This window comes from Sapajus apella, unplaced genomic scaffold, assembly GCF_009761245.1.
Source record: "Sapajus apella isolate SASKATOON/1434 unplaced genomic scaffold, GSC_monkey_1.0 scaffold206, whole genome shotgun sequence".
NCBI lineage: Eukaryota > Metazoa > Chordata > Mammalia > Primates > Cebidae > Sapajus > Sapajus apella.
The window spans coordinates 1-11662 of NW_022437146.1; the positions used below are offsets into that span (position 1 = coordinate 1).

Consider the following 11662-nt stretch of genomic DNA (forward strand, 5'->3'; position numbering starts at 1 on the left):
AAAAAAAAAAAAAAAAAGGAAGTTGGAAAGTTTACAGTCTCACCAAGCAGCACTTGAGAGGCCTTTTTTCTTTTAATGTTTATGCAGGCCTGTTCCTTTTTTCCTTTCTTTTCTTTTTCTCTCTTCTTTTCTTTCCTCTTCTCTTCTTTTCTATTTCTCTGGAGATAATGCTGGGATGCAGAAAAATTACACCTTTAAGATTAGGGCCAGGTGCAGTGGCTCACAGTTGTAATCCCAGCAGTTTCGGAGGCCAAGGTAGGCAGATCACTTGAGGTCAGGAGTCAGAGACTAACCTGGCCAACATGATAAGCCCCCATCTCTACTAAAAATATAAAACTTAGCTGGGCATGGTGGCATGTGCCTGTAATCCCAGCTACTTGGGAGGCCGGGAGTCTGAGCAGGAGAATCACTTGAACCCGGGAGGCGGAGGATGTAGTGAGCCGAGATCACGCCAGTAAGTTATCTTGCCACTACACTCTATCTAGCCTTGGTGGCAGAGTGAGACTCCATCTCAAAAAAAAATAAAGATTGGTTGCACAACATTGTGAGTGTACTTAACACTACTTAACTATAAGACTAAAAATGATTAAGACGGTTAATTTTATGTTCTATGTATTTTACCCCAATTAATAGTAAAACATAAAATTGTACCTTTGAGGCCAGGTGCAGTGGCTCATGCCTGTAATCCCAGTACTTTGGTATGCCAAGACAGCCCGATCACTTGAGGCAGGGAGTTTGAAACCAGCCTGACCAACGTGGCAAGACCCTGCCTCTACTAAATACACAAAAATTAGCCAGGTACGGTGGCACATGCCTGTAATCCCAGCTGCTTGGAGGCTGAGGCATGAGAATCGCTTGAATCCAACAGGCGGAGGTTGCAGTGAGCTGACATCACACCACTGCACTCCAGCCTGGGCGACAGAGCAAGACTCTATCTCAAAATGGTTATACCTTTGAGCTAACCCCTTAGAGATTTTATGAGCTTCAGCACTTTAACAAGTACTAAGTTCTCTATTAGTCTTTTGAAAGAATGTTTCTCCATTACACAATTCTGACCTGATCTCTTCCTGTGATATTTTTTGAATATAAGCAAAGCAGATTGTCATTAGAAAATAGCACAGTTGGCTGGGCACAGTGGCTCCCGCCTATAATCCCAACAGTTTGAGAGGCCAAGGCAGAAAGATTGCTTGAGCCCAAGAGTTTGAGCCTAGATATTGTATTATTGCAAATACAGTATCTAATTGTATTTGTAGTAATACCCAAAGGTGTGTTTTGAGCCATTTTCTCTGCCTGCCCAGGCCATGTGCATCCCTCCCCAACCCCAAACAGCTTTTCTTAGAGTATCCTCTGCATTTACAAGGCTGTGAATCATATGTATTTTCCTGGCTAAATCCGGTTCCTTTTCTATGTTGTTGTTATGCCACAATAGTTTGATTTTCTGTTTGAATTCTAGGACAGCTGTGGGAAGAGGCCAAGCTTGGCTGTATATTGCACTCATGCAAAAGAAACTGGCAGATTATCTGACAGTACTTATAGACAATAAACATCTCTTAAGGTATTTCATTAACTGTGTTTGCTTATCTTTTGCTTGCTAAATAATTAGAACATAGGCTGGGCATGGTGGCTCATGCCTGCAATCCCAACACTTTGGGAAGCCAAGACGGGTGGATTGCTTGAGGTTGGGAGTTCAAGACCAGCCTGACCAACATGGTGAAACCCCATCTCTACTAAAAATACAAAAATTAGCCAGGTGTGGTGGTGGGTGCCTGTAATCCCAGCTACTCGGGAGGCTGAAGCAGGAGAATCGCTTGAACCAGGGAGGTGGAGGTTGCAGTGAGCTGAGATTGCACCATTGCACTCCAGCCTGGGTGACAGAGTTAGACTCCATCTCAAAAATAATAATATTTAGAACATAGTCCTGTAGATCATTTTGAATTAAAATAAGTATATCAGCCAGGCATGGTGCCTCATGCCTGTAATACTAGCACTTTGGGAGGCCAAAGCGTGCCAATCACTTGAGGTTAGAAGTTCAAAAGCAGCCTGGCCAACATGGTGAAACCCCTACTAAAAATAAAAAATCAGCCAGGCATGGTGGCATATGCCTGTAATCCCAGCTACTCAGGAGGCTGAGACAGGAGAATCACTTGAACCCATGAAGCAGAGGTTGCAGTGAGCCAAGATCATACCACTATAAGTCCAGCCTGGGAAACAGAGCGAGACTCTGTCTCAAAATAAAAAATAAAATAAGTGTATAATGTTTACGGAAATTTATGACTGGTTCATTTTTTATATTTGTAACTAAGCAAACATCATTATAAAAGGAATTTTCTCTAGACTATGATAATTTATGAGGGAGGACTCTTTCCAGAGTTAAAGCTTTCTTGTAATTGAGAAACAGATAAAAATAGGTAATTGAGAAATAGATCTTTTACAGCATAGCCTAAAACCCAAGTTTCCCAGTGTTTTCAAGTCATAGCTCATTATCAAACATATCTTTACACCACAAATAGTGATTTACAATATTTCTCATACTCTGAGTACAGTTACACTGAGTAACTTTGAGTTATAGATTTTGTTGTAATGAACTTTTCAATTAATTTTTTATTTATAATTGACACAAAATTGTACATATTTGTGAGGTACCATGTGCATGTATATACTATATAATGATCAAATCAGGGTAATTACCCTATCCCTCACTTTACTAATAAGCTAATTCTTTTTCTTTTCTTTTTTTTCTTTTTTTTTTTTTTTCTTGAGATGGAGTTTTGCTCTTGTTGCCCAGGCTGGAGTGCAATGGCATGATCTCGGCTCACTGCAGCCTCCGCCTCCCAGGTTCAAGCGATCCTCCTGCCTCAGCCTCCTGAGTAGCTGGGGTTATAGGCGTGCACCACCACACCCGGCTAATTTTGTATTTTTAGTAGAGACAGGGTTTCTCCGTGTTGGTCAGGCTGTTCTCGAGCTCCCGACCTCAGGTGATCTGAATGCCTTGACCTCCCACAGTGCTGGGATTACAGGCATGAGTCACCATGCCCAGTGGCCCTTTTTTTTTTTTTTTAAATGGAGTTTCACTCTTGTTACCCAGCCTGGAGTGCAGTAGAACGATCTCAGCTCACTGTAACCTCCACCTCCTGGATTCAAGCAATTCTCCTGTCTCAGCCTCCTGAGTAGCTCTGATTACAGGTGCATGCCACCACACCTGGCTGATTTTTGTATTTTTAGTAGAGACGGGATTTCGTTACATTGGTCAGGCTGGTCTCAAACTCCTGACCTCAGGTGATCTGCCCACATCAGCCTCCCAAAGTGTTAGGATTACAGGCGTGAGCCATCGCACCCAGCCACTAATGAGGTAATTCTTAAAAGTTCTTACACACACACACACACACACACACACACACAGTGGCCTGGATGCCACTGGATTTGGTACATTAGCAAATCATTGCTGACCAGAGCAGTAACAGACAGGGGATGGACCCCCACTGCAAATGGCCGAGATAACTGGGCAATAAGGAAGTAAAAGCAGCAGATGTTGCTAGTGGGATGCAAGAAGGAGTTTTATGCTTGGATGTGGGATCCCATTTCTTGTTTATATGAGCATATAACCAAGAAGTAGTAGTTTGTATCAACACAGAAGAGGAGCCAGTGGAGACACAGGAAAGGAGAATGACAGGAGTACAGCGGCCAAGAGGAGATGAGAAGAACCGGGGTCCAGGGTCTGCATGGAGGAGTTAACCTTAGACGGGGAGGGGAGAGCCCATTCTTAGCCATGGAAGGAGAAGAGTGGACAGAGAAGAAAAAGTGGCCCTTGAAGCAGTGAAGGGAAATGAAAGGGAGGGAGGAAACCCACGGTAGTATCTCCTTTCTCCAGGGTACAGTTGAAATGGCAGTGGAGGGTGGGGAAGGAATGGTGATGGCGAAGCTGTTTCTGAGCATCGCTCTGGCCTGTCTGTCTCTTTTAGTGAGTTCTATGAGCCTGAGGCTTTAATGATGGAGGAAGAAGGGATGGTGATTGTCGGTCTGCTGGTGGGACTCAATGTTCTCGATGCCAATCTCTGCCTAAAAGGAGATTTGGATTCTCAGGTAAAGTGAAATTTTGGCTCTAGATGAAATACCTTCATTAGTCCAGGGACTTTACAAGGTATCTGCAGACAGGTACTAAACTTAAAGAAGGGCCAATGGCAAAGAGGCCTCTGGTAAAGGACCAGCCAGGGGCAGGTAGGGAAGCAGCTGGGGAAGGTCTTGGAAGGGTGAAGAAGTTGCATAGCCAGAAGTACACCTGGAAAGTTCAGCAGGTTTGGGAATAGGCAGACAGCTCTCCAAGGCTGGAGCAGAGGATGCTCCGTGGGTGAGGTGAAAGTGGAAGCTGGGCCCGGTTTTTAGGCCATCAATGCCATGCTGAAGGGTGTAGCTTTTATCCCCTGAGCTTTGAGAAACTGTTGGAAGTTTTTTTTGTTTTTGTTTTTTTTGATAGAGACAGGGTTTCTCCATGTTGGTCAGTCTGTTCTTGAACTCCCGACTGCAGGTGATCCGCCCGCCTCCACCTCCAAAAGTTCTGGGATTACAGGCGAGAGCCACCATGCCCGGCCACTGTTGGAAGATTTTAAGAAGTAAATGGAAATGATCATGCCTGGATTTGAGAAAGCTCAATCTAGCAGCCATTCAGGTCATGAGTTAGAAGTGGCCAAGAATAGATACAGCAAAAGCTTTGAGGAGACAAGTCTAGAAGTCCCACAAGGTTGGATGAGGAGTAGGAAGATAGAGTCGGCTGGGCGCTCTGGCTCACGCCTGTAATCCCAGCACTTTGGGAGGCCGAGGTGGGCGGATCACGAGGTCAAGAGATCGAGACCATCCTGGCCAATATGGTGAAACCCCATCTCTACTAAAAATACAAAAAATAGCTACATTTGTCTCAATTGCGTTGACTTCTCAGGAAAGCTCCCAGAGGGCCGAAGCAGGGAGTTGAAACTTACCAGCTCCAGGCTTGACAGTGAGAGGCCTGCCCCTCTCCCCTCCTGAGTGCCTAAGCCACTGCTGACTGTTGACCTTCAGTCTCCCAGGAGAATGAAGAGGGAGGGGTGGGCCTGAATAGCCCCCTCCCCACACCTCCCAGGGGCCACTCTGTCCAGACCCTGGCTGATGCTGGACAGGCTGACTACCTGGCTGGGCCCTGTGACCCCCTCAGGGCCCATCTGCCCTGTCACCAGCCTCTCTCCCGTCAGGTCAGCTGGAGGAGCTGAGGCCATGAGTCCCAAGCGACCAGTGTACAGTGCTTAGGTGGCACAGAAAGTCAGAGGACCCCAGACCCAAACAGTCTGGGCTTCCCATCTACACAGGTGACAGGACGCACCCATGGGTGACAGCATGCACCTGTGTGGTGTGTGGGGCTTGTGACCAAACATGAGACTAGCCTGCCAGAGCCCACACCTGTCTTCTGTGTCCTGGCTCAGCCATAGACTTCCAGCTCTCCCCAGGGAACCCCCAGCCTTCTCAGGGCTGGAGGGAGAGAGCCTGGGACCCCAGCGCCCCCTTTGCTACAGAGGATCAGTCCTCTGACCTTGTAATGACACATTTGGAGTGGTGGGTTGATTCATGCCTGTGCCCACCCAAGCTCCTGGGGCTTTGCTCACATGAGGTGGCCCCAGCCTGAGGGCACCGCTGGCCAGAGACTGGTTAGTGTGCGACGGGGCCTGTGTGGACTTGATCAGCTTCTTACAAATGCACTTTTTATTTATTATTATTATATTTTAAGTTCTGGGGTACATGTGCAGACCTTGCAGGATTGTTACATAGGTATACACATGTCATGGTGCTTTGCTGCCTCCATACCCCTGTCACCTATGTTAAGTATTTCTCCTAATGTTATACCTCCTCAAGCTCCCCCCCGCCATCCCTACTCTAGCCTCCCACCCCCCAACAAACTCCAGTGTGTGATGTTCCCCTCCCTGTGACCATATGTTCTCATTGTTCTACACCCACTTATGAGTGAGAACATGTGGTGTTTGGTTTTCTGTTCTTGTGTCAGTTTGCTGAGAATGATGGTTTCTAGCTTCATCCATGTTCCTGCAAAGGACATGAACTCATCCTTTTTTATGGCTGCATAGTATTCCATGGTGTATATGTGCTACATTTTCTTTATCCAGTCTAATCTTGATGGGCATTTGGATTGATTCCAAGTCTTTGCTGTTGTAAACAGTGCCACAGTGAACATACGTGTGCATGTATCTTTATAATCAAATGATTTATAATCCTTTGGATACATACCCAGTAATGGGATTGCTGGGTCAAATGGAATTTCTATTTCTAGATCCTTGCGGAATCACTACAGTGTCTTCCACAATGGTGGCACTAATTTTCACTTCCATCAACAGTGTAAAAGTGTTCCTATTTCTCCACATCCTCTCCAGCATCTGTGGTCTCCAGATTTTTTAATGATCGCCATTCTAATTGGCAGGAGGTGGTATCTCAATGTGGTTTTGATTTGCATTTCTCTAATGACCAGTGAGTTGTTCCTGGAGCTCCTGTTTGAGGCTGTGCCTGAGGTGTGTGTGCTACCGAACCAGAGCCTTTCTAAGTCTTGTGGTTATTATGTTCTGAAATAAAACAGAATATGTCCCTGATTATTTTCTGCTCTGGACCAGGAGCTAAGGAATGAACCCATCATGGCACCAAAACCCTCTGAGCCCTGCAAGTGTGCTTCACATTAATGACCACGCCAGATTCCACTGTAAAATGTAGCTGTTCCCACCCTGGGTTAGGTGACCACTAAGACCGTCCTGTGATGACAGCGTGTAAAATCTCTACAGGCCATCACACTTCCACATGCACACATAGGTGCTGGAACTCCCTGGCACGGTGATGAGTTATGCCAGGGCTGTCTGCCAAGTGCACAGTAGTAGCCATCGCATCAATGTTTCACCCATTCTTGAGTTCACATTTGCCTCTTCAGTTTAGGAGCCCAAGAGCTTGAAAAATTCATCTCCACAGCATCTCTACCTGAGGAGTGGGGACATGAAACTTACCTTTAGGTAAGCTGCCATGGAGGATGAAAGGGCTGATTGATGTGAAGTGTGCAATGGTGACGCATTTTGTGTTTAGAACAGTAAACCTTGTGTTGGGCTTTGCACGTGGAAATATCCTTTCCGGGGAAATGCACGCAGGCTCCCAAAGATACTTATGATCACTTTACATGAACACAAGTGCACAGCATGACTCCAGGACAGGGTCTCCTCACAGAAAGAGGCCTGGTAAATATCCTCTTTTTTGTAAAAAGGTTACTGTATCACTTAACTTTCCTAAATATACCTATGCTCCTACCAGTTAACATCCATTTTATTGGATTTTAAACCATGATGGTGAGCTCTACACGATATTTATTATTTTAATCCTTAGCTGCACACTTCAGGAGCACATGGGACAACAACAGCAAACACGGAGGGGAGCCCACGCACTTCACCCTGACCCTGAATCAGAATCCACACAGGAACCTGCATTTGTGTGGGACTCAGCAGACTGCAGAGGGTGAGCAGGAAGCCTTTTCACACTCGTGCTATCTCAGTACAGGACTGTGTGAATCAGAACATCACTGGGGCACCCAAGATAGGCTTCCCAGTGCTAAGCTCTGGGATGAGAAGGAAGAAAAAGGACATAGCCCCTCACCTCACAGTGACCAGCCAGGGCCAGAATCCTTCCACCCATGAATGGCAGGTCACAGACTGTGAGACTGATGATTCCAAGCCTATCCCAGAGAAGCCAGCAAAGTGATGTCTTATGGATCAGAAGGGAGATGTGTGAGGAATACCTGGGCTCTGGGGCAGCCCCTCCCTTTGCTGAGCTCACCCTGCACTGGAACTGGCTCCCCTCCCACCTCTGCTGCAACTAATGTGATGCAGCTGCCCCAGCCAGGGGCTGTGAGGCTCCTCCAGTTAAATGGGATTCTGGGATAGATCAGCCTTAGCCAACAGCATCTATACAAGGACCACCTGTCAGGCGACTTCCAGAAGCTGGTGAAAAGTAAATGCCGTTCTCTGTCCCAGCCACAGGGAGAGCAGGCCTGGGGACAGTGCTATGTGTGACCTGACCCTGATGTCCACCCCTGCTCATCATATCCCCTCATCTAAGTCAGACATTTTGGGAACTCCCTCCTGTTCTTTGCCTCTCACTAATTTCTGATTGTGTTATTGACATCAACACAGAAAGATGGAGGAGACAAATGAAAAAGCAGCTCCTCTCTCCAGGCTCTTAGAACGGTGGCTGGGCAGTGCTCACGCCAGCCCTGAAGTCCAAGCTGTGTTCCTTCCCCATCAAATGGGGCCCGAACATCCTGGCTGCATCCAGGGCATGACATTGAACTGGCTCTCCTGGCCTTTCAACCTTGGCTTACCCCCATGGCATGGATGTCCTCATGACTTCTTCCTGCTCTTCTAAATCATGTTTAGAGTCTGTGCCCTGCTCTCTCATGGAGCACACTGGGCAGCTGGCCATGAACTTATAGAACCCCAATGTTGGTAACACTGATTTGTACCTTTAATCACACACAGTAGAAGGCCACCTCAGTGCCACAGAAAAACTACACTGTACAGATTAAAGATGACTAGGGGAATTTGGTTATGAGAACTTACTTTTGGGGGGAAACAAGGAAAATTTTAAAATCACATGGCCTCATTATATTGAAAAGTAGGGAAAGTATTGTCACCTACTTATTGTCAGCTCCCTTTGCTGAGCTCACCCTGCACTGGAACTGGCTCCCCTCCCACCTCTGCTGCAACTAGTGTGACGCAGCTGCCCTGGCCTGGGGCTGTGAGGCTTCCTCCAGTTAAACGGGATTCTGGGATAGACCAAACTTGAGCAACAGCATCTACACAGCTGAGAGAAGTGAAATGAGAGGGCATTTTCCTCATGGGAAATGCATATTTTTTTTTTAAAATCATGGTGACTCTGCAAACAAAATCATTTTGAAAATCTTTACAAAACTCTTGTGCCTTTCCACAAGTGTCCTTTAGGCTTTATTTTCAGGCCATGGCCTCAACACTATTTCCTGTCTGGGTTTTTAATGTCACCATGTAAACAAAAGACCTGTGCACACAGGACACAGCATGGTCTGACGCTCACAGTGTTTTCCTTTCTCTCTGCAGAGGGACTCAGTGCTTCGGGCAAGGGGTACGTACTCTGGGGTCACTCCTTTGCTAAGGAAATATCTTAGTGTTGAGAAAGGTGAAACTTTTCTCCCTGCTTTTGTTGGAGAGCCACCTACTTTGAGGTTCCTGCTGGAAATGAAGTTTGGACAATTTGGTGTAACAAAAATGAAAAGTTTAGTCAACAGTTGTGGCCATCCACTCTAGTTCCCAGAAGCAGTGATGTCATTTAAATAGAAAAGGGGTACATCGGGGTGGGGAGTCATGGAGGTGAGAGTCCGTGCAGAGTGATGGGGAACATCTATGAGAGTGTGTGTGTGAATTTCTCTAAAAAGGATGTTCCCTTGTTCAAAGCACAACATTAGAATCAATGTTCTAGAAACAAAACTCCAACCCCACTGGACACATCACATCAGTCAACACTCACACTTTGCCACAGCTATACGGGGAGGGTGGTTTAATATGCTGAGTCCTGAGATTGGAGAGGGTGGAGAGATGAATTATCCAGGCTGTCAATTTCCTGAATGAGAAAGGCAAAGTGATCTCAGGAATGGGTGGTGAAGACTGGAAGGATGGGCAGAAACTCTGCATTAATCAGACAGCCCTGTTGGAAGTTCTCACCACACCAGGAAGTTCAAGCATGTGTGTGTGCATATAAAAATAAAATATAACCTTAAAAAATGGTTAGTGAATAAATAGAATATTTTGATAAGAATTCAGTCTTCTTTTTTAAGGAAGGCTGCTTGCTATTTTATAGAAAACCTCTAAAAGGGAAGATATTCACAGGAGCACCAGAGGTGTATTCTAGGGAGGAAATGAGGTGGGAAGGACTCAGGAAGAGAGGGCAGGTGAGCTCAGGTCAGATTAGGAGGCACGAACCCTGAAGAGGCTGCAGGGACACACACCCTGTCCTGGGTGGGGTGCCCTGATTGAGATGGGCTATTTCATGTTGATGAGGTGACCTGGGGATAGAAAATCTCTCTTCCCTGCTCCTCCCCTGTACCTGCTGATGGTCAGTGTGTGTCTCCGACTTCCCACAGAATACACCCTGAAGGAAGCCTTCTTGTACCAATCCTCAGATGAGGAGGAGCCACCACAGTGGAAGGTCAGTCCACCTGGTTTTGTTGGAGAAAAGGTTTCTTAGCTTTATCCTTTTGAATTTCAGTAACGTAGGAGAATCTGACCCTATGTATGATAGGTGATTTATGCAGTGTCCTTGGTGGGGAGAATTCTGAGTCAGAGTCTCTTCCCCACTGAGGCTTGATTTAAGACAGGAGGAGAAAATGGCAGCACCAGCCATGCACTGAGGGACAGTGAGCTTCCTCCTCAGCAGCTTGATTCTGTTCTCGGGGCAAAATCACTTCATTGCCAATCCACAGGACCTTGAGAGGGAATATCCTGTAAGATCGACTTTAGCATGAGTCATTTGTCCTGTTCTTCTGTGTTCCTTTGACTTGAACACTCTTTCCCATCTGGTCTTCTAATGTTAACAAGTGAAGAAAAGACTTTTACACAAAAGCCTCAGGATGGTCTGAAGCTCACGGTGTTTTTCTTTCCCTCCATGCAGGCAGAGGAACCCACCAAGGAATAAGGTGTGTATTCTGGAAGCGCTCCTTGGCTAAGGAAAGATCTTCAGTGTGGCAACAGGTGGCACTTACTCTCCTGCTTTTGCTGGAGGGCTGCTTTGGTTTGAGCTTCCTGACAGAAAGGAGATAGGGGCAGTTTGGTTTTAAAAACACTCAGTCCATCAAGCAAAAAACCATGACCTTCCCCTCGAGTCCCCGGAGGCAGAATTGCCATGTAGATGGAATAGGGTGGTGTGCATCAGGGCGATACCGTGTGGAGGGGACAGCCGTGTGGAGTGATTGGGAATGACTTTGGCACTGTATGTGTGTTTACCCAGAAAATTCAGAAAAATTTTCTAAAACATTGAATCACTACTGCACATTTCACATAAATGAACTCATTCATCTTCCACCACAGCTGTACCTGAAGATAAATGTTGTATCCTCACTCCTCACATAGAGATGATGCAGAGATGAATTTCCCAGGCTCTCAATCTCCCAAACGGAAGACACAAATGGGAACTCAGGAACGGGAAAAAAATCGATGCAGTGGTTTACTACTGTGCATTCACCAGGCGGCCCTGGTATAACTCGTCATTATGCCAGGCAGCTCTGGCATCTGTTTATGCATGTGGAAGGAGAAGAGCCTTGAAAGGTCCCAAGGACTGTCTGTCATTTTAGGGAGGTCTCAAAGGCTGCCTGACGCAGAGTATAATAGGTATGTGCATTTTCTATGTGCATTTGTTAATGTGAAACACACAGAAGGGAGCTCAAGGGTGGTTTGCAATAGTGGTGGCATTATTTCTCAGCTCGTGGTCTAAAGCAGAGAAAGAATCAGGGACATACTGTATTGTGTTTAATAACCCAATTTTCACAAGCATTCGACATGCTCATGTGGGCCGGATACATGGCTTATGCCTGTAATCCTAGCACTTTGAGAGGCCGAGGCAAGTGGATTGCTTGAGT

The 11662-nt window shown here is 46.3% G+C and overlaps 1 protein-coding gene across 1 annotated transcript; it reads left to right on the forward strand.

The window, feature by feature from the left end:
- The first annotated feature begins 971 nt into the window (after positions 1-971).
- Positions 972-11411, forward strand: LOC116544120 (RUN and FYVE domain-containing protein 1-like). Its single transcript, XM_032270252.1, has 4 exons — positions 972-1555; positions 3960-4080; positions 9132-9156; positions 10172-11411. Exons 1-4 carry the CDS (start codon positions 1407-1409, stop codon positions 10273-10275), a joined length of 399 nt encoding a protein of 132 aa, XP_032126143.1. The 5' UTR covers positions 972-1406; the 3' UTR covers positions 10276-11411.
- Positions 11412-11662: the final 251 nt, after the last annotated feature.

What these genes read in the sequence shown, in the direction of transcription:
- LOC116544120 (XM_032270252.1), top strand. Translation starts at nt 1,407, where the DNA reads ATGTTGTTGTTATGCCACAATAGTTTGATTTTCTGTTTGAATTCTAGG. An exon ending in GACAATAAACATCTCTTAAG is followed by an intron (nt 1,556 to 3,959) that starts GTATTTCATTAA and finishes TGTCTCTTTTAG; the next exon opens with TGAGTTCTATGAGCCTGAGG. An exon ending in AAGGAGATTTGGATTCTCAG is followed by an intron (nt 4,081 to 9,131) that starts GTAAAGTGAAAT and finishes TTCTCTCTGCAG; the next exon opens with AGGGACTCAGTGCTTCGGGC.